Source organism: Castor canadensis, chromosome 6 (genome assembly GCF_047511655.1).
Source record: "Castor canadensis chromosome 6, mCasCan1.hap1v2, whole genome shotgun sequence".
In the NCBI taxonomy this organism is placed as follows: domain Eukaryota; kingdom Metazoa; phylum Chordata; class Mammalia; order Rodentia; family Castoridae; genus Castor; species Castor canadensis.
This window is the reverse complement of record NC_133391.1, coordinates 69548804-69571781: the sequence shown is the minus strand read 5'-3', so window position 1 is coordinate 69571781 and position 22978 is coordinate 69548804. Positions and strand designations below refer to the sequence as shown.

Here is a 22978-nt window from a genome sequence, read left to right as displayed (position 1 = left end):
AGTGTCCTTGTTTGTCCTTTGGCACTATTCAGCCCTTGTGAGGGTCTCAGAGCCAGGTTACAGGCCCTGGTCTCCTCTTCCCTGGATCTATAGCCCTAGTTCTCCTGATATGTTTTTGTTTGTTTTTGATGGCACTGGAGTTTGAACACAGGGCCTCAAGCTTGCTAGGCAGGCTCTCTTACCACGTGAGCCACTCCACCAGCTCTTTTTTTGTGATGGGTTTTTTGAGATAGGGTCTCCTGAACTATTTGCCCGGGGCTGGTTTGAAACTGAGATCCTTCTGATCTCTGCCCCCTGAGTAGCTGGAATTACAGGAGTCAGCCATTGGCACCAGGCTCTTGATATGTTTTGAAGGACATAATTCCATCCTCTTGCTGGACCAGGAGGTCTGAGGTTGACTCTCACCTCTGTCACTTAGTAGATGGTGACACCGAACCCATGACTTCCTTCTGAGTCTCAGCTTTATCTTCCCCCAAATGGAAGGAAAATAGAACTGAGTTCTTCAGGGTGTGAGAGTTAATTGATATAAGGCCTGCAAAGAGTGCAACATAATGCCCAGCACAGTGCAAGTGTTCAGCACAATGTTGGTTTAGTACCTAAAATACACAGGGACCAGCAGTGAGACAATATCACAGTCAGCAAGGTGCAATGAGCCTGGTGGCAGTTGCTCCAAGACCAGAAGCTGGGTTACTTATATAAGTGACATGATATCTGAGCCAGGAAGGGGCCAGCAGTTCCCCCTGTTTCCGCTGAGTCCAGAGAACCTCCTCAGAGTCTGGCACACAGTGGGTGCTGAAAGTGGATTTAAGGGCCTGATGGTGCTGTGGCCTCTAAGAAGCAGAGACAAAGCCTTCACGCAGCTTCATGCAAAGCAGAGAAAGGCAACCTGCGAGGTTGCACAGGACTGGACATCAGCCCTGGGAAGCCCCTTGTAGTGTCCTTGAGTGGACAGGATGGTGTCTCAGGGCTGGGGGCGGGGGGTTGAAGAGAAATGGAAAAGACTGTCCGGTAGTCCTGGGCTTGGGATGAACTGTGTTTCTTGCTCATTGCCTGCTGCCCTCACCAGACTCTAACATTTGTGGGGCCACTGGTCCCCTGGACTGTAAGTGTCCAGCACACCATGCGTATGCCAAGTACCTATTGTGAAAAAATAAGTGAGTTCAAGATCAGGGGCAGGAGCAGAGGGACCAAGTTACGGGCCTGCTTGCTCCAAGCTGTTCTCTGGACCTCATTCAGGTTTCTTCCTGCCTTTTCCTCCTTGGCTTCAGTCCCACAGGGCTCCAGACTCCCCCATGTCAGTGCCCCAGGGTCACCATTGGTCAGAAGAGCCTGGGGTTGACCTAGAGAGCTGGCATCTGCTCCAAACAGGAGCTCTGGCCTTGGCTCCATGAAGGGTAGGTCTCTGGTACAACACCTCCCTTCCCATCGTGACCAGGAGGAAGGGAGACTCACCTCTAGAGGGCATCCTGAAGGGCTGGGAGCTGTTCCCGACGCTGTTGCGGGCTCTGCATTCATAGGTCATGTTGTGCTTGAAGGTTCCAGTGGCCAGCTGGCTCTGTACAATCACTCTGTGGAAGGGCTCCTGGCTCAGCACCTCGGGGTGTGAGTCCTCCCAAACCTGCAGCACCTGGGCTTCATCACATCTGGGAGGAACAGGAAGTGGCTCAGGTGGCAAGGTCCCCTGCACTGGCATGCCCCTGCCAAGCCCTTCCACCCAGGTGAGGAAGTTAAGCAGAATCTGTTTACCTATCAGTGTGGCCCCTGCACTGCAGCCACGTCACATTGGGCTGGGGGTACCCGGAGACTTCACAGAGCAGTATGTTAGAGTCATTAATGTGCATCCATTTGACGCTGACCTCTGGAGGGTCTGAGGAGGAAAGGAGAGGCAGATCAGCCCTAGAGGCCAGGGCCTCTTCTCCCGATCACCTTGCACTGAGCCTGCTCTCTCCAACCCTTGGCCACCCCAACCCTTGGGCAGCCCTGAGGTGGTGGTAGGGGGAACCTATGCCCGGGCCCCAGCCTGTCACTCACATAGTAGGGTGAGCTCGAAGGTCAGAGTGCTCCAGCCTCCCACATTCCGAGCAAGGAAGGAGTAGCGACCAGCCTCAGAGGGCTTCAGGCGGATCAAGGAGAGGATGGAGGTGTACCTGCAGGAGAGAGCAGAGGATACCTGCCTGAGCTCCAGGCTGCATGGCTGTGTGGGGCAGTAGGCCTCAGACAACACCCATAAACGGGTTGTTTTCCTTCAGTAAATTGTCCAGGGCAGAGGCCTCCACTCAGCCAGGTACTCAGGAGGGGGCCACTGAGTCAAGGGAACCACCTACCCTATTTTCTTCACTGGTCTTCTCATCTGGAAGGCTATTTTTTTGGTTCTTTGAGACAGCATCTTGCTATGTATCCAAGGCTGGCCTCAAACTTGTGATCCTCCCACCCTAGCCTCCAGAGTGCTGGGATTACAGGCCTGTACTGTCACACCAGGCTTAAGTCCCCTGCTTTTAACATGGTCACTGAACTAAGCTTTTACAAGCACAGTGATCCCTCCTGAAAATCCCTCAAGTATCAGCTCTGCCAAAAGGGACTGTGGGAGGGACAAGAGGCAGGATGTAGAGCCTTAGTTCTGGGCTGTGTTGCCATAGAGCCCATGTGTGGGACAGATCATGCCCTGGTGCCACTATTTCCTGACTGTCCTAAGACAGATACTTAACTCTATGATTCTCTGCTTCTTTTGCTGTGAGGTGATACTAATGATTATTAATTCACTGACGAGGTCTGAGGATGAAAGGGATATGACTCTAGAGTCCTTGACACAGAAGCTGACTCACTGTACTTACTCAGTTTAATGGAACCCTTTACTCAGGAAAAGTCCTGGAAGCAAATGCTAATGAATAAAATCATCTTTGAGCAGGGCACCAGTGGCTCACACCTGTAATCCTAGCTACATGAGAGGCTGAAATAGGGAGGATCATGGTTCAAAGCCAGCTTCAGCCCCCATCTCAACCAACAGCTGGGCATAATGGCACATGCCTGTCATCCCAGCTACTTCAGGAAGTATAAATGGGAGGATCACTGTCCAAACCTGCCTGGGCAAAAAGCAAGACCCTATCTCAAAAATAACCAGAGCAAAGAATGCTGGAAGCGTGGTGGCTCAAGTGGTAGAGTGCCTGCCTGGCAAATGTGAAGCCCTGAGTTCAAATCCCAGTGCCACAAAAAAAAAAAGTCATCTTTGATGACCTAGACAGATTCTAGGTAATGTTTTGTTCTATTCTTTTGTTATCTCTATTTTTATAATTTTTCCACAATGACTATATTGCTTAGGTAATAAATATACTAAAAAGTTAAATGAGGACTGGAAGCATGGCTTAAGTGCTTGTGCAGCAAGTGCAAAGCTCTGAGTTCAAACCCCAATGCCAACAAAACAACAACTAATTAAATGACAGAAAAGTATTAGTTCTTGCTTGGAAAACGCAGCCACTACTAGACTCCATGGGATTCAAAAGCCAGTCTTGGGCTGGGGCTGGGGCTTAGTGGTAGAGTGCTTGCTTAGCATGCTTGAGGTCCTGGGTCAGGGCCCCCACCTCCAGCACTACTGGGAAAAAACCCACAAAAACAGCACTCTCATTCTATCAAACTTTGCATATAGAATCCTCAATGCATGTCAATTCTTCCTCCTCCTCCTCCTCCTCTTCCTTCCTTCTCCTTCTCTTCTTAACACGGAGCGCCATGAACCTTGTTGCCACCTTGGGCAGGAGCCATGCAACGTCTATATCATTCCAGTCATGCCACCAAAGTGAGCACAGCAATTCTTCAGACAACTATCATCTACCCTTTTAACTGAAAAGAACTTAACTCTTTTTTGGATGACTCAAACACCATCATGAACACGCCCATCACATGAGCAAAAATTCACTGGATATTCAGCACCCAAGCATGTCTGCCCTGAGTCAAATGGCCCCAGAGCACTGTGTCTTGTGGTTCCTTGCCACAATGTCTCTGTGACTTATGGACCCCTGAAACCTATCCATGGACCAGCACCCTCCCAGGAGTTGACAGACTCTAGTCCAGAACTTCTGCTTTAAGCAGGGGGATGAATGATAGAAATCCAGGACAAGAAAGGACCAGAGGGGAACTGCAGGGAGGAAGAAGGAGGGCAAAGGGACATCTTGGTGCTTCTGACAACCGACAAGTGAAATCCTAGGAACCAATAAGTTGGGCTGCAGGAAATAGAACGAGGAATGCTCAGAGAGTTTTGAAGTTGGAAGATGGCTATGAGACATTGAGACATTTTCTAGCCCGGGGTTGGCCAAAGGACCTCCTCTTGTGTTCCAAATAAGCTGGAAACAGTGCCTGGAGGCTGCATTGAGGATTCTGAGACTGTGTCGAGATTCTGCATGAAGAGTTGCAGAACATGGCTTGGAATGTCTGTCATGAGAGTGGGAGGGACGTGTAGCACTCACAGCATCATCAGCTGTCCCCGATGGAGCTGTGCCCTCATCCTGGTGGAACAGGGCGAGACACCTATTTTAACACTTGGTATCAGTCCTCCTCTTAGGGAGGAAACGATCTTTCTTAGAATCTACCTGCTTACACCACTTTGGACTGGAAATCAAGAGTCTCAGAACAAAGTCGGAAGGAGAAAAATAGATTTCTAAAGAGGTGGGTGTGTGGTAAACACAGGAGTCTGGATGTGGCTAAATGGCAGAAGAGAGGGTGTGAAGTGAGACTGTGCTAAAGAACAGCCCTGGGCCTTTGGGCAAGGTGACCAGGGAGAATTCCCAGAGGGGAGAACAATATGTATGATTGTGTGACATTCGTTCCCCTCCTGCGCGTGGTTAGATGCTGTGCGCAGTGGTTAGACGCAGTAGGGGTACATCTCTGGGTGGAAATCCTGGGGGTGTGGTTGTTTTCTAATTTGGAATTTGGATTGGTCATGAAAGAGGAGGGAGAACAAGGCTGGGAGTTCCTGAGGAACCATGAGAATGTGCGCCCACAAGAAATGATAGGATTGGTGAGAAATTTGGGTTTCCTGAGGATGTGGGACAAAGAAGACAGTTTGAACCAAATCCTAAACACAGAGGGCTAACATGGAGGCCCACATAGTGAGCACCTTTCTGAGAAATGAGATCCAGAAAGGGGAAAGGACTCATCCAAGGTCACACGGTAAGGACAGGACATGACCCATGTATCCTGATCCCTGGCTAAAGCATCCCCCATCTGACTGTGGGGCTCTGCAGACAGACGGAAGGTGACAAGGGGTACCTGTATGTGTCCTTGTGGGTGACAAAATCAAGCTTGGGTGAGTAGTCAGAGAAGGGCCCCAGGTAGGTCCAGTTAAAACCTTCCAGGTCAGGGTAGGTCTCCACCTTGACTTTGAGGTTGAGGCTCTCACCCACAATAACCTCCTGGAAGAGGTTCTGCTCAGAGGTCAAGTTCAAATAGGCACTCTCTGAAAAGCAACACATGGAGATGTGGCATTAGTGCGAGATGCCTGAGTTCATTTGCTCATTCAGTCATCACCCATAGTAGGTCCCTGAGCACACGCTATCTGCTGGCTCTCCACCTCTAACTCCAAGACTTGCCTCTGCTCTCTCCTCCCACCAGCCATATATCCAAACTCCATTTCCACTCTGGTCAGTAGCCATCTGGAGTCTAGCCTGGACTGTCACAGTGGCCTAACTTGTCTCCTCCTTCTCCCCCTTCCTCCCCACAGATAACCCTTAACAAAGCATCAGAAATCCCTGCTAAATCTTGTCACACCCAAGTCTCATCAGGTCACAGCTGCTTAAACCTTCAACGGCCCCTCATCTCTTTCAAGAGAAAAAGCTCAAACCCTTACATTGGCCTACGACGTCCTGTGGGTCCGACAGCTCCCCACTTTCCTTCTCTGACCTCATCTTGTACCTCTCTCCTCTTGCTTGTTCCACCTCAATCCCACTGGCCATGTTCAAGGAATGTGACATACACAGCCCTGCCTTAAGAATGCTGCTGTTCCCCTGCCTGGAGCTCTCTTGTTCAAAACATCTGCATGAGCCGGGCATGGTGGTACATGCCTGTAATTCCAGCACTCAGACGCTGAGAAGGAGGATCTGAAGTTCAAGGCATGCCTGAATTACATAGTGAGACTCTGTCTCAAACAAACAACAAACCTGCCCCCGCCCCCCAAAACCCCAAACAAACAAAAACAAAACGTCTACATGGCTTGCTCTATCACCAACTGGGAGTGTTTGCCTAAGGTTAGCTTTCCCAGTGAGAGCGTCCTTGGGAACCACCAGGATCTAAATGCAACTCTGCACAACTTGCTTGTGTGTTTTTAACATTTGTTTTGCCCCTTGCTTGTCTTCCCTCAGCTACAGCACAAGCTTCATGTGGGCAGGGATTTTAACATCTGTTTTGCTAGCAGCTGGATCTCGACCAAAAATGTGAACAAACACACACATTTATTGAGTGACTACTGGATAACAGATAAGATTAGAATCCATAACAGGAGGACAGCTTTCTGTGGTTTTGCTCATCATCTCCTTTACCCCTCAAAGCACTCAGAGGGCAGTGACTCATGTTTCTTCTCCCTCCTTCCCCAGACTCCTGTCACACTCAGCATACAGTCATGTCTATGGCTATACCAAACTCAAAGCCAGTTCCCACCCAGAAGAGTTCCCTGTTTGCTTTCGGATTCCCAGGCCAGTGGCTACCACTGCTTCTTGCCCAGTCAGCCTAGTTAGAGACCTGGACAGTGTCCTAGCTCCTCTCATTCTTCATTTTGGCAGCCAGCAAGTCTTGTTGATGAGCCTCCCCTAAATCATTTGGATAAGAATCCTCCACACCCCGCACTGTGGGCCAGCACCTCCAGCCTGAACCTGCCGCTAGGACTGCTCCCAGCTCTGTTCCCCATCCTATTGCTTAGGTGACACCTGGGGCACCTAGGCACTTAAGCACATAGGCTGTGCTAGACCCTCATTTAGTTGTCACAACAAATCTACAAAGCAGTTACTGTTAATTTCCCCTTTTGCAGGCAGGGGAAATTTCCCTGCAGCACGGAGACGTCAGTCAGCTAATAGTGGGCAGACCCATGCTGGACACCACACAGGGTCCCCTCTGTGCAGTCTGAGCCCTCTTTAAAGCATAGTTACTGTCCTCTTTGAACCCTTCGAAGACCTCTCGACAGGGTGAGATGCAAGTTACCCACCCACTTCAAGGTTCCTCTGCCTCTGTGTCCACTCCCGTGGCCACTGCTCGTGCCACACCACATCCCTGCTGCTCTGTTTCTTTTGGCGTCTCAATTCTTCACATAAAAGCCCTCTGCCGGAAATGCTGCCCCCCTCTTTTCTCAGCCCAGATAACCCAGCTTGGAGACCCCTTTCTTCAAGCCGGAGTTGGAGGAAACTTTGTCATTTCCAGGATGTGCTGTGCTCCCCCCACCACCATGATCACACCGTGTGATCGTTGTCTGTTCATGTGACATGAGCCCCCAGCCTTGAAAGAACGAAGGAAAGCCAGCGAACAGATGAGGTGCAGTAGGGAGCGGCTGGGCTCCATTTCCAATGCAGAAACAAAACAGTGCTAGAGCAAGACGTAGTCGTGCTCGGGGGTGAGCACTGCTCCAAGGAGGGAGGGGGCCCCGGCCCAGGATGAAGGCATCTTCCTACCCTCAGCTTTCTCCCCCTCAGACCCCACTGCCTCTCCTCCTCCAGACCGCTGCCAGGCCTCCCACCCACCACACGATGATGCTCACCCACCACCCGGAAGATCATGGAAGAAGAACTGATGCCTTCACTATTGGTGGCCATGCAGGAGTAGTTGCCTGAGTCTTGGAAGGCTACATTTTTCAGGTCAAGTGTCAGGACTTTATGGTAATCATTACCATGGAAGTCTGTTTCTGGAGCAATGTTGAGCTGCAGCCAAAAAGAATGGAGATGATATACTGAGACTGTTTAGGGATTAGAACAAACTGAGGCTGGGGATGTAGCTTAGTGGCAGAGCACTTGCCTAGCATGTGCAAGGCTCTGGGTTCCACCCCCAGCTCCACCAATAGTGAATGAATGAGAATGAAACCAGGCCTGGTGATCCACGCCTGTAATCCCAGAACGCAGGGGGCTGAGGGAGGAGGATCATGGCCAGCCTGGGCTACATAGCAAGACCCTGTATCACAAAACCAAAAACAAACAAACAAACAAAAAAGCCCCAGAACAATGTGAACTCAAATCATCAGCCTTTAAGGTAACTATCTGCCTGTCCTCAGTTTCTCCATCTATAAAATGGGTTTAATACTGGCTCCTAGCCCATAGCAAAAGTAAGTGACATGTGCATACAGAGGGCTCGGGGCTGTGCCTGGCACACTCAGAATGCACATTCCTGGGAATATCCTTCCTTTTCCCCAAAGTCTTTCTGAAATTACCTGTGTATCTCTGGGTTTCCAAGGTAGCCTAGGATTCCCTTGGTAAATCAAAAGTGAGCTCATGTCTGGCTCTTGCCTTCACGCTGGGGCAAAGGTCGTGGGTCAAGGGACTAGAACACTGCCTGCCTCTGCTGCCCCCCTCTAAGATCCAAGATGTAGCAAAAGGCCTGAGTCCTGCTCTGAGTCAGCTACCGACCGGCAGGGAGATCCTGGGTGAGGACCCTCCCTTCTCTGGGTCTGGGCTGTACCTTTAGCCTGGAGAGTCAATTTGGGGTGAGGCTGGGGGCTCTCCCCTGAGGACCTGTGTGCTAGGAGGATGGGCTGATTCCCCACAGGATATGGTGATCCCCAGGACTGACCTGGGTGTTTCCGCGTTTGAGGAAGATAGCATAGTTGAAGTCAGGGTCCTTGGCTTTGCAAATGATCTTGGCAGACTCCCCTCGAATCCGCACCAGCTCTGCGGGCTCCAGTGTCAAGTCCGGGGGCCCTTTGAGGACTAAGACAAAAGACAAGGTCTCTGAGCCCTTAGGCCGGAGGTGTCACTCTGCTCCTTACCACGAGCCAGGGTCCCACATTCTCTCATCTCAAATCCTGGGAGGCAGCCTTGAAGTTTTCCCCGAAGCAAGTCTTATCTCCCAAAGAGATCTTGGAAGGTCCATTTTCTCCACCTTCCTACCTACCCAGTCCCACCACCATTCTCTGCTCTGGGCTTTGGGAGCAGCCACCTCAAAGGCCTCCTGCCTTTCCCTGCCTCCCACCACCTAGACTCCTTGCAGCAGCCCAAGTGACCTCTAAAAACATAAACTAGATGGTGTCCCTCTTCTAAGTAAATATCAAGGGGCTTCCTGTCACTCTCAGACAAAAGCCAAGGTCCATAATACATCTGCAGACCTGCAGTGGGCCACCCTAGCCCCTGCCAGCCTTTGTCCAATGTGCTGTCACACACTGGCCTCCTTGCCACTTCAGGGCCTTGCTCTTGCCTTTCCTCCCCTGCCTTGAAGGGAGGCTGATCTTGTCCTGCGGATACTTGCCACAGAACTCCTCAGAGAGGCCTTGCATGAGCAGCACAGGGGAACTGGCCGCACCGCCGTGCCCCACCCCAGCTCTCTCCAGATGTTCCGCTTGGTTTCTCACTCATCGCATTCATATCTACTTTCTCTCTGGTCTGACTCTCCAGTAGAATGTCTGATCTGGGAAGGCGACATTGCCAGCAGCCACCCAGCACAGTCCCTGACACACAGCAGGCATGGAATTAATCTCTGTGTGGCTTGTGTGTTTAGAAGATGCTTCAAAAAAGGAAGGCAGGAAGGGAGAGAGGAAAGGAGGGAGGGAGGGAAGGAAGGAAGGAAAGAAGGAAGGAAGGAAGGAAGGAAGGAAGAAATGGAAAGATGCTCTGGTTCAGAGCAGGAGCAGAGATAGCCTTTGAGTTCAAACCCCAGCCAGTACTGCAAAACAGAACAAAAAGATGCTCCAATCCAGAGACACTGTGGGATTTGAGAAGTTCTCGGCAATGCTCCCCTCCTCCGCGCTTTTTGGTTAACTGCCCTGCATAGTGGTTGCCATAGCACGGCTCATGGAGGCTACTTGCATATGGTCTGAGTGTGTTCCCCGTCCCCACACCGCACCCCGGCATATACCTTGCCTGTCTTGCCCTATAGATGACTGTGAATGATTAATTGGAAGAAAGAAGTGAAATAAGGGCCACATCTGGGGCCTCCTGGCAGCGCTGGCCCAGTCATGGCCTGCCTGCCTTTCAGCTCTCTGTGCCATCCTCCATGCCTGGCCTGTCTCTTTCTGCCCCACTCACCTTTCTTGACTTTGAGCTGGATGCCGACAGTCAGGACCGCCCTGCCATCCACCAGGGCTCTGCACTGGTAATCCCAGCCATCGAGGTACTTGGCTTTGTGGATGATAAAACCGTGCCAGAGTGAAAAGGAGTAGTTGGTGTGACGTGCGACAGACCGGCCACGCACACGCACCAGCGAGACACTCCCCTTCAGCGCAGGGTCAGTGAGCAGGCAGGGCAGCACGGCCTCCTGACCCTCGAGCACTGTCACCTCCTCTGCCAGCAGGTTCCAGGGCCGGGCGGGGTCTGGGGAAGAGGGAGCCACAGGGTTAAAACTGTTCCTTGTCCCTAGACATTGGTGACTGGGAGACTCAGAAGGCTGAGCATCTGTACCCGGGCCATTCGGGGTGGGCTTGTGGAGACAGGTGCCCCTGTGCAACTTGAGGCTGGGTGACACCAGGCAAATGATTCAACCCCCCTGAAAATGAGTGTAACGGCAGAACCCTTCTCACAGGGTTATTGTGAGGGTGCCATTAAACTGCCACAGGTCCGTGCTCACGGCCAGCACTCAGCAATGGCAGCACTGCTGTGTGTGTTAATAAACGGAGCCAGCCTTCCTCCCTGTTATAGTGGGAAGTGCTGGGCTAGGCCTCTGGGAGGAGGCTGAAACCTTACCCTTTTTTTCTGTTTTGGTGGTACTGCAGTTTTGAACTCAGGGCCTCACACTTGCTAGGCAGGCACTCTACCACTTGAACAACTCCGCCAGCCCAAGACTTTACCTTTGACATAGACGTGGATGGTGGCGCTGCCCCCCAAGGGATCTCCAGACTCAGTGCAGCGATAGGTCCCCGTGTGTCTGAAGGTAGCATTTTTTGTAGTCAGGACGCTGCTTGGGGCATCAGGGTCCAGGTTCCAGTGGGGGTTTATGGGTCCATCCCATTCCACACTGCCATTGCTTACACACCGCAGGGTCACCGTTGTCCCTGGCTTCACAACCAGCTCCGGGCCGTTGGGCTCTATTATTGGGACCCCCTGACCTGTTGCGGGGTGGCAAACAGAAGTGAGGTCTGGGGTGCAACCCAGGGCCATCCTCTGACTCTGAGTTGGGTGGTATCCTGGTAGGGAGGCTGCTGATACTGGGGTCACCTTGAACAAGCCTCTCTGGTCATTTGCTTAGTTTCCAACCCAAACCTGCTAGGGATGGGCTCACAGCCCTGGTATCGAGGCGGCCCTCCTCTGAGAATGGGGCTAAGAGCTTCCTTGGCCTCGCACTAAGGCTTCTGCACCCCACCCAGTACCCCCAGCCTCCTGCCTCAGTCTTCCCTACTATCATCTACCCGCCTACCCACAAAGTGAACTCCAAAGTGCAAAGTGGGCTGTGTCCCCAGCACCGAGCCCAGGGCCTGGCTCAAGGCAATGCTCCAATGAGCAAATGGAGAAACAAATGAATGGATGTCCATGGCCAAGTCCTCTGGCTTCATTCACATGGAGAAGAAGAAAGGGGCGCGGGATCCGAGTTGGGCCCATTTCCACCACTGCACATCTGATCTATGGCACAGTGGAATAGCTCTGTGCCTTGCTTTTGCCTGGGGGCAATGATTGTACTCATTTGTTAGCATGTTAGGTGGTTTAAATGCCTGGAAGCCTTCGGAGCACCACCTGTTTCTAAATACAGGCTCAGTGGGGCTGGGTACAGCAGTTCACGCCTGTAATCACAGCTACTTGGGAGATGGAGATCAGGAGAAACTTGGTTCAAGGTCAGCTGTGGAGGGTGATTCATGGAGACCCCCATCTCAACAAGTAAGTCAGGCATGGTGGTTATAGCAGTAGCACAGGTCTGTGTCCAGCCCTGGGCAAAAAAGCAAGACTATCTGAAAATAACCTAACCACGGGCGGCAAGGCTCAAGTGGTTCCTAGCAAGTACAAGACCCTACATCCAAACCCAAGTGCCAGAAAGGAAGAAGGTGGAAGGAAGGAAGGAGAAGAAAGAAAGAGAGATAAAGGAAGAAAGAAGGAAGGAATGAAAGAAAGAAGGAAAGAAATAAAACACTCAATGAGGCTTAGCCTTTAGGTCACCCACCAGCTGCCCATTCTACACCCTGGCCCTTCTGTGTTTACTGTGTAGCCAATGTCTTTTAAGGAAAATTTGCTTGAAGGAGAAAGGAGAACTTGAAACCCTTGTCAGGCCTTCGGGGAAGGGGGCCCGTGGCCTCTGCAGCGTCAGCATTTTGCCAGGGCCTGAAATAGGGGTGAAGAAGGGAAGTGAGAGCTGATTCACGGCCTGCGAGGGGCTGCCAGGCGCCCTGGCCCGCGTGGGCGGAAACACATTGCTGGCTCCTGGCTGGCCCCCAGTTTCCGCTCAGCATGTGGGCCTTCTATCAGGGATGTTCTCACTTCTGCTTCCTGGCCCTCCTGGTCACTGCCCCATCTCCAGAAAGTGAGAGGAGGGCCATCTGAGGGGCCTGGCTCTGCCACTGCCCCTCTGGCTAACCCTCCCTTCTCTTTTGGGTGATGGGGGCACAGCTACGTGCCAGCTCCAAGGGCTTCAGGACTTCACAAGTTCAGGGATCTCCACAAACCCTCCTTCAGTGGGTATCTCCACCCTGCCCTGACCCTTGGGCCCGCCCCAGAAGGCTGCAGAGGAGGAGAGAATGGGCAGCTAGCTACTGGCTATCTCTACTCTTCTGTCCTGAGCTACTGCTTCCATTTCTAATGTCCCTTCTGGCCTTGACAGTCTGATATCCAAAAACTTTAACTTTTCAAGGTCACGGGCTATGACCAGAATAGCCCCTAGTTGTAGGTTCTGTGCTTGTTTCTTTTCTGCACCTGCCTCCTTTCACAGGCACTCTCCCTTCCCCTCCCCCAGCCTGCTCCTCTAACTCCTGCCCTGGCCTCCTGGAAATGTGGTCAGGAAGAGGCGTCAGTCTTGTTTAGTCCTATCCTATTGTCCTGGACACTCACAGGACAGGGCTGACACCCTTCACTTCCACTGCCAACTTCCCCTACTGGCTTAGCAGGCAGGATGGGGAGCCTGCTCAGCCCTTGTCTTCCCTGAGCTCAGGGGCTTGTTGACAACTGATTCCTTTGTGCTTGCCCATTCTTTACTTCTCATCTCAGCTCCTAACCTTCCCCTCTTCCCACTTGCCTGATAGAAGCCTCCCTCATCAGCTCCAGGAGGTGACACACACACTGCAGCCCAGGCAGACACACTCAATGGGGAGAAGCAGCTTCTCCTATCTCAGGTGCTCTAGCATCTTCCCCCTCCACAGTAGCACCTTACAACCCCACTCACTCAACACTGGTCTCCTCGGCTGAAAGGTTAGGTTTCCAGCCAGCCCTGTCTCCTATCTCTTCTACACCCTGGAGCAGAATCTGGGACACACACACACACAGCCCCATAGATGGGTTCCTTGGATGAGGACAAGACAAGGCAGTAAAATCAAATCCCCAAGACTTTCTAGGGTGAGAGAAGTCTCTACCTAAATTGAGGTGGTGGATATATACGAATGTGCTGTGAAACCTCATCAAGACTTCCAGTGACCTCCTGTGGGGAGACCCTAGTGAGGCTGCCCTTCCTCCCCACCACGGCCCATCCCCCTCAAGGCCCCTCCAAATAAGCAGGTGATACAACGTAAAACATGTTTGTTGGGGCAACAGGCCAAACAGCCAGGCTCCCTCTGGGATGGAAGTTCTCTAGCAACTGCCGCTGCCCCGTGGGGTGGAAGAGGATGAGATACCGTGTGGCTCTTACTCCTGAGACTCTGCAGCAGGTTCTGAGATCCTTGCTGCCCTTCTCCTCTAGCCATATTCCTGCCTCTCATCTAATTCCCCACTCCTGTGCCCTGGGCGAGACGCCAACCTCTTGTCTTTTCCCCATGGACCCTTACACAAACCTCTCAAAAGAAGGGTCACTGCCCTTCAGGCCTGTCTGAGCCAGGCCCTGCCTAGAACGACGGACTCATAGGCTAACAGAGTCATCAGGACCTCCCCACTCTGTAGGACTGGACCAGCAGCCTCAGCACCTCCTAATGCTTGTCAAAAACTCAGAATCTTAGGTGGCCCCTGAGACCAACTGTGTCAGAATCTGCCTTGCAACTAGATCCCCAGGTAATTTCCTATACGCACAGGAAAATTCCAAAAGCATTTCTCTAGGCTAGTCCATCACTGAGCCTACTACCTACCAAAAGTAGACATGGACACTGAAGCCCTGAGAGTATGGGGACTTTCTCGGGACACATGGTGAGTCAACAGCAAAGCTGGGACAGATCCATAGCCCTGGCTGAACTGGTCCCCCTACCCACACTTCTTTTCCCTCCACTGTCTTCCCAAAGCAGATAACCACAGGGTTATCCAAAGTAGATAACCCTGGGGTCCAGTGCTAGGGAGATGGACACACAGAGTGGGGACACCCAGGGAGGGGCAGGGGTGCTCAGAGTCCTTTCACAGGACCCTCTCTAACACACCCCTACCAAAGCCCCCAGTTCTACTCTTACCATGCCAAACTGTGGCCACCAGCAGGACCAGCAGAGCCCCTGACTCCATGGCCTCCATGGGGAAGTGGCTAGAGGGTGGGCAGAGCGCTGGGCTCCCAGCTTCTGGTTCCACTGGACACACGTTCCTCTCGCTGCACTCGCTGTTGGTCTTCTTTTCCTCTTCCTCCTCCTCCTTGGGCTTATCCTCTTCTTCCCCTTTTAACTAGGCAAGGCAACCACAGAGTTTGGAAATCTTGGGTCTCTAGAAGAAACAAAGCCATGACCCCCTCCCCCAGGGGAGGGGGCAGAGCATGGGGCAGAGTCAGACTGATCCTGGAGGGAACTGGCTAATTTGGGGGACCTTCTGAAGCCACCTCTAAGGGCCCCCAGGAAAAAATTATGCCTAAGAGCAGGCAGCCAGTCAGTCAGTAGCACAAATGGGGGTCACTCCCAAGTGACCAGGTGACTCTGACTGAGCCAGGAGAAAAGTTAGGTTGTCTGGGAGAGTTTGATAATAACAGTGAGACACTTACCCAGTCAAGCGCTTTACATTCACTGTCTGCTTTAGTTCCCACAAGACTTCATGTGGCAGTGCGAAATTGTAACAAGGGTATAGAGGCTGCTTTTGCTAAAGACTAAACAAAAACAAAAAACCCGGCTCTTCACTTGGGCCTCCAGATGTCCAACGGGTAACATAAAGTAGGATAAAAGTTTGCTAGCTCTGTCTTCATTTTGTGTCAGCCTTCTTTGTCTTGAAAGTTTGGGTCAGATCCTTGCTCAGCTCCACACTTAGGTATGCTAGTCACCCAAGGAGTGTCTGTTAAAAACTGGTAATACAAGGTTGATTAGCCCTAGGTTCTGACCTCTCTCATCCCCCTCCAAGGCTGAAAGCATCAAGATAACAGTAAGGTATTTTGCTTTTACAACATCCTGTTCCATACATAGAGAAGCACCTGAAAGTCTCCTGATCATTGTCCTAAACCTGAAGTCACCTTGGATTCTAGGAACAGGTACCCCCCACAGAGGGAGCAATCACTCTGTGATGGGAACTGAGAATGCCCCCCTAAGTAGGAAGGATGTCTCACACAGGAATCAAATTGCCCCCTCAAGCAATGACAGTAGTGATATCTTCTCTGGAGCTACCTCGGAGAACCAGACTGAGATAACGATCAGCCACTCCATAGTTTGACCAAGACTGCTTCATACACACACCTCTCCTCTCCTGCTTTAATTCTTCCTCTATTTAAATCCAAAGCTCAGGTCAGAACTCCCAGAAGACAGGGCAGAGGACACTCCATCCCCCTGGACGGCCTAATGCTTACATTGAATCAGTTCCTTTCCTGACTTTTACCACTACCTTTTTCATCTGAGTACTCATGCAAGTGGCTGGACCTGATTTGTTGGGACTCCCAGCAGTTAGGTGTCCCGTGGGCCGAGGACTCTGGTAACAATATTGTGAAACATATTTGTCGTCATCCCTGTTTCTTGGCAGTCAACTCCTAAAATCCTTGAAGTCTTCAAAATGGTGAAGTGTCCTTTTGTAAACTGAGACTGGTCACCAGAAAGACAAGGCAAGATTAGAAAGTAAGAGTTTTCAGCCCCACCCAAACAGGTGGAGGTTCCTGGAGGCTGGCATGACCTCTGCCTCCATACCTTGCACCTTCCTCTGGTGGTTACTGGTGTCCTTTGTCATCTCCTCTATTAACAAACCAATAAATAAATGTAAGCATTTCCTTGAGTCTTGGAGGCTGCTCTAGCAAATTAATCAAATCTGAAGAGGAGGATCAAGAGCACAGCTAAAAGCTCCAGGAGTTTAGGATTGAGCCTTTAACCTCTGGGGTCTGATTCAGCTCCAGGTACACAGTGTCACAATTAAAGTGAATAAGAAGACACCCACATGGTATCTGCTGTAGAATTAATTGCTCCTTGAGAATTTGAGGAACATCCCCTCAACCCCCTCGCGCACATACATTTGGTCACAGATGTCTTCTGTGTTGATTACAGAGATAGGTACTATTGTTACTCTCACTTTGCAGTGGGAAAAACTGAAGCCCAAGACTCAGCGAAACACCTTGAACTTATCCATGATCTCACAGCTATCAAATGGTGAGAGGAGGACACAGACACAGATAGCAAGTTTATAGAACTGTCTTTTGTAGATTAACTGATTTATTTTTTACAAGGTGTTTAACTGTTCTGCTGTAATTTCTTTTTTAAAAATAGCATTCCCTTGCCCCATCTTTTCAGAAGGCAATTGCCTTTTTATTGTTGAGTTGATTCTCTTAGTATTTTCCTTCTTTTTTCAGTAGTGTGATTGTAAAGTTACTCTTTGAAACAGAAAAAAAACTCAATATAACATTAATACAGGAAAACGATCATTCTTCTCTTGTACTCAGGTGTGTGTATATGTATGCATATACTTTTTTTTTCCCAAGAAAATGTTTTGAACCTTCAACAATTGTGAATGCCAACCAAAACTTACTCAAGAAGAGACAGAAAATCTGAACAGACCATACAAGTAAAGATGTTTAATCAGTAATCAAGTACCTCCCAACAAGGAAGAGCCCAGACCCAGCAGACCCAGCTGTCCTCACTGCTGAATTCTACCAAACATTTAAAGAAGAATTTACACCAATCCTTCTCCAACTCCTCCAAAGAAAATAGAAGACAAGGAATCAATTCCTAATTCATTCTATGAGGCCAGCATTATCCTGATACCAAAACAAAGACTTGCAAAAAAAGAAAACTATAGTTCAATATAGATGCATGAATATACATCTAAGAATCCTCAACAAAATACTAGCAAACCAAATCCAAATAACATATTAAAAGTATTACACACATACAGGCTGGGAGTCAGCTCAAGTGGTGGAGTGCCTGCCTAGCAGTGCAATCCCCTGAGTTCAAACTCCAGTACCACAAAACAACAACAAAAAATCCCTGCAAAGTGTTACACCAATTATACACCATGACCTAGTGGGACTTATCCCAGAATGCAAAGGTGGTCCAACATATAAAACTCAATGTAACATGTCACATAAAATGAAAAAAGTCCCACACGATCATTTCAATTGATGCAGAAAGAGCCTTTAACAAAATCCAACATACTTTCATGATTTAAAAAAAATTCAACAAACTATGGGTGAAAGGGAACACCCTCAACATGATCGAGGGATTTATGAGAAAGCACAGCCAAATTGATGGTCAAAGTCTGAAAGCTTGTCTTCTTAGGTCACGGATACCAGGTCTCACCATTTCACTTCTATTCAACATATTGGAAGTTCTAGCTAGAGCAATCAGGAAATAAAAGAAATAAAGTACATTTAAGTTAAAAATTAAGGAGTAAAATTGTCTACAGATGACACGATCCTAGATATAGAAAAATCCTAAAGAAGCCACAAAGTAAAACACTAGCGATAATAAATGAACCAAGCAAGTTGCAGAACCCAAGATCAACACTCAAAACTCAAGCTACGTTTATACATTAGCAATAACCCCAAAAAGGAAATTGGGAAAAAAATCTTTTGTAGTAGCATCAAAAAGAATAAAATACTCGGGGAATAAATTTAACCAAGGAGGTATGAGACTTATACACTGAAACACACAAAAACATGCCTGAAAGAAATTAAGAATACCTTAATCAATGAAAAGATACCTTATTTTCATAAGTTGGAAGATTTAATATTGTTAAGGTGACAGTACCGATTCAAAGTGATCTATAGATTAAATGAGACCCCTATCAAAATTCTACCAGTCATTTTTTTTTTTGCTGAAATAGAAAAGCTGGTTATGAAATTTCTATGGAATTGCAAGAATCATTGAATAATCAAAACAATCTTGAAAAAGAAGAACAAAGTTGGAGGTGTCACACTTCCCAATTTCAAAACTTACTACAAAGCTACAGAAATAGTATACGAATATATAGAAAAATGGACTCAAAGTGAGAGTCAAGAAGGAAACCCTTACAACTGTGGTCAATTGAAACTGAGCAAGGGTGGTGAGCCCATTCAGTGGGGAAAGTGCTTCTTTCTACAAAATGTATTACGTCAACAGCAGATCCATATTCAGAACAGTGAAGCTGGACCCTTAACTTACACCATGTACAAAATTCACTCAAAATGAGAACAAAATGTGAACATTAAAACCACAAAACTCATAAAATAAAACACAGGAGTCATTCATGTTCATGACTTTGAACTAAGAAATTATTTCTTAGCTATGTCACCAAAATCACAACCAACCAAAGAAAAACTAGATAAATTGAACTTTATCAAAATTAAGTATGCTTGTATATCAAAGGACACTGCCAAGAGAATGAAAAGGAAAGATAACCCAGAGAATGGAGAAAAATCCTTACAAGCCATACAAGTAATAAGTTATGTATTCAGAATAAAAAGCTATATTTGAGTGCAAATTGCAGCATTTCCTACAACTCAACAACAAAGCAAAAACAACTCAGTTTAAACATGGGCAAAAACATTAGATGTTTCTCCAGAGAAGATATACACATGACCAAAAATCACACAGAAAGATACTCCACACCATTGGTCATCAGAGAAGTGTAAACCCAAACCATGTTGAGATATCATGTCACGTTTACTTGGTTGGATGTTATTTAAAGAAATCAGAAAATAGCAAGTATTGGTGGAGATGTAGGCAAATTGTAACTTTGTACATTGCTGGCAGAAATTGAAATGTTGCAGCTGCTATGGTAATCAATTTGGTAGTTCCTCAAAAAGTTAAACATGGAATTACCATATAACCCAGCAATTCTACTCCTAGATAGAACCAAAAGAATTCAAAACAGGAACACAAACAAATACTTGCCCATGAATGTAAATGCAGCCCTATTCACAATAGCCAAAAGTTGGAAACAGTTGAGAAATGGATAAAAAAACTGGGATAGCCATTCAATGGAATATTATTCAGTTAGGAAAACGAATGGAGCGCCAATACCAGCTACAAAGTGGATAAACCTTGAAAACACTGTGCTCAGTGCAAGAAGCCAGTCACAGAACAGCAGACACTGTATGACCCCATTTATATGAAACACTCAGACCAGGTAAACACACAGGGACAGATAACAGATGAGGCCCAGCCAGGGCTGTGGGGATGAGGAAATAGGAAATGACTCCTTAATGGGTATGAGGATTTCTTTAAGGGTGAGGAAAATGTCATGAGTCTATAGAGACGATGGTTGCACGACACTGTTAATGTGCCAAATGCCACCGAATTGTACTCTTTAAAATGGTTTGCTTTTGTATGTGAATTTTACTTTGGAAAACTATAAAAGGGGACAAAGGCTTCCTTAGACAAACAAAAACTGACAGAAATCATCACAAGCAGACCAATGCTAAAAAAGAAACATTAAGAGAAGTTCTTGGGGGCGGGGGGAAGAGGGGAAAATGACCCAAACATTGTATGCACATATGAATAAAAGAAAAATAAATAAATAAATAAAAATAAAATTATTTTAATTAAATTCTTAAAAAAAAGAAAAAAAGAGACGCTCTTCTGGCAAGATGAGTATGGTACCAACCAGAAACTTGGATTCCATAAATTAATAAATAAAAGTAAAGATTACTGGGAATAGAATAAAGGTAACTATAAAAAGGTAACTATAAAACTATCCTTTACTTGCTTGAAAGGATAATTATCTAAAGTAGATACTGGGAAATTTTTAGGTAAAGTCAGATAGTAACATTTTAGGTTTTGTGGCCATACAATCTTTATTTGAATTACTTAACTCTGCCATCCTAGTTTGAAAGCAGCTGGAGACAATGCAGAATGTGTAACTATGTTCCAATACCTGTTTTTTTTTTTACATAAACAGGAGGAAGGTTACATTTGTACCACAAGCAAGTTTGCAAACTCCTGATTTAAAGCAAAAATAGTAAGCAATGTATTGTACATTTACACTATGTGCAACTGAATGACAACAGCATTACAAAAGATGGGAAGGAAGAATGTGCAGTGTGCTGCTGTTAAGTCCTTACACTATATTCAAATCAACCTAATATTATTTTAGGTAGACTTTGATTAACTAAAGACATATGCTGAAAAACCTAGGATAACCAAGACATTTTTTTAAAGTTGTAACCCAATTGTGGAGATAAAATAAAACATACTAAGTCGAACCAAAAGAAGACAGACACAGAGTAAAAAAGAAAGAGGAGCAGGTGGAACAAATAGAAAATCCCTAACAAGATGGTAGATTTAAATCCAACTGCTTCAATTATTATCTTAAAAGTAAGCAGTCTCAATTATATCATTTAAAAAACAAAGATGGTCAGATGGGATAAGAAAACCAACTAGTTGTGTTTTACAAAGAATCCACTTTAAGTATAAGACAGACAGGAGAACCGTAAAAGGATGGAAAGAGATATTCCATGTAAATAGTAATATCAGACAAAGTAGACTTCAGAACAAGGAACATTTTCAGAGATAATAAGTGATATTACAAATTGCAAAAGCACCAATTTTACAAGAAGACATAATAATTCTAAATGTATATGTACCTTAGAACTTAAGCTACATGAAATAAAATTGATAGAACTAAGAGAATATATATTGTCTTTTAGTACTAGAAAGAAATCAGACAGCTGGCTGCTGGTGGCTCACACCTGTAATCCTAGCTACTCAGGAGGTAGAGATCAGGAGGATTGGGGTTCGAAGCCAGCCTGGGCAAATAGTTTGCAAGTTCCTATCTCAAAAACACCCCACACAAAAACAGGGCTGGTGGAGTGGCTCAAGGTATATGCCCTAAGTTCAAACCCCAGAACTGAAAAAATTTTTTAAAAAAAGAAAGAAAGAAATAGGACACAGAAAATCAGTAAGGATATAGAAAAGCTGAACAAAACAATAAACCAATTTGACCTTATTGGTATTTACTCACTACATATTCTTCTCAGGGCACATGGAACATTCACCAAGATAGACCATATTCTAAGGCATAAAATAAACCTTTGAAACTTTATACACACACACATACATTTGGCAGGGCTGGGGTTTGAATTCAGGGCTTCACACTTGCTAGGCAGGCCCTCTACCAATTGAGCCACTCCACCATCCTTTTTCTCCATTGAGCATTTTCCAGATAGGGTCTTGAGAAGTATTTGCCCAGGCTGACTTCAAACTGCGATCCTCCTGATCTCCACTTCCTGAGTAGTTAGGATTATAGGCATGAGCTACTGGCACTTGGCCTACAAAACGTTTCTTGCATCACAACAGAATTAAACTTAAAATCATTAATAGAAAGATATCTGGAGAATCTCAAAAATTTGGAAATTGAACAATTTCCAAATTTAATTTATTAAATTTTAATTTATTTAAAAAAATAAAACTTCTCAGCAAACTAGGTGCAGGAGGAAATGTGCCCAACATGATAAAAGGCATCTAAAAAATACTGGTGAAAGACTGAATGCTTGGCCCCTAGGAAGAGAGACAGGCGAGGATGTCCTCTTCACCACTGTAGTGGAGATCTTACAGTAAGGCAAGAAAAAGAAAGAAAAAACACATCAGTTACCTGTGGTGGTGCACACCTGCAATCCTATCACTCAGGAGGCTGAAGCAGGAGGATCTGAGTTTGAGGCCAGTCTAGGCTACACAGCAAGGCCCAGCGTTTACAGGCATGCACCACCACCATACCCCATTTACCTTGGTTTTTTTTTTGGGTGGCACTTGGAATTGAACCCAGGGCCTTGAGCATGCTAAGGAAGAACTGTGCCATAGAACACTTTCCCCCAGAAGGAGGGAACAGAAGGGTTTTTATCCCTTCTGTTGTTGCTGTTTTGGTATTTTTGAGACAGGGACTCACTATGTAGTCCAGGGTGGCTTTGAACTCTCAATTCCTTCCACCTTAGTCCCCTAGTGCTGGGATTACCCCACCTTGTTTTTTCAAATCGGGGTATTTGTGTTTTTATCTCCCACAGTAGGAAGGTACCATGATTTTTCTCTATTGTAAACAGTGCTGCTGCAGAGAACATCCTTGCACATGAATCCTGGGGCACATGTGCGATGGTTTGGGTAGGATCATTCCTAGAACAGGGATGGCTGGGCCAAAGGGTAGATAACTAAAATGTGGCAGGAGGATCGTGAGTTTGAGGCCAGCCTAGGCTACATAGCAAGGCCGTGGGTTTATAGGCGTGCTCCGAAAAAAGCCGTGTAGACATGCACTTCCGCCACTGTGTGTGGGAAACCACCATCACTATTTCTTGCTGACACTAAATATTATTGTTCTTTTAAAAATTTCCCAGGGCTAGGTTTCCAATACAGATGCAAGGAAAATAACTGGCTTTGCACTTTCTGTCGTATGATTGTGGCAGCTAAGAC

The 22978-nt window shown here is 47.4% G+C and overlaps 1 protein-coding gene across 1 annotated transcript in view; it reads right to left on the bottom strand.

The window, feature by feature from the left end:
• The window catches only part of Csf1r (colony stimulating factor 1 receptor), a 29126-nt gene extending 13681 nt beyond the window's left edge, over nucleotides 1-15445 (bottom strand). Inside the window, exons 1-10 of the mRNA XM_074076663.1 lie at nucleotides 15181-15445; nucleotides 14669-14870; nucleotides 10955-11212; nucleotides 10197-10481; nucleotides 8749-8885; nucleotides 7727-7886; nucleotides 5257-5443; nucleotides 2032-2147; nucleotides 1747-1867; nucleotides 1453-1643 (exon numbers count right to left, since the gene is read on the bottom strand). Coding sequence (XP_073932764.1) covers nucleotides 1453-1643; nucleotides 1747-1867; nucleotides 2032-2147; nucleotides 5257-5443; nucleotides 7727-7886; nucleotides 8749-8885; nucleotides 10197-10481; nucleotides 10955-11212; nucleotides 14669-14726 — 1513 coding nt within the window. The 5' untranslated portion in view covers nucleotides 14727-14870; nucleotides 15181-15445. The remainder of the gene's footprint in view (nucleotides 1-1452; nucleotides 1644-1746; nucleotides 1868-2031; nucleotides 2148-5256; nucleotides 5444-7726; nucleotides 7887-8748; nucleotides 8886-10196; nucleotides 10482-10954; nucleotides 11213-14668; nucleotides 14871-15180) is intronic.
• Between the last annotated feature and the right edge of the window lie 7533 nt (nucleotides 15446-22978).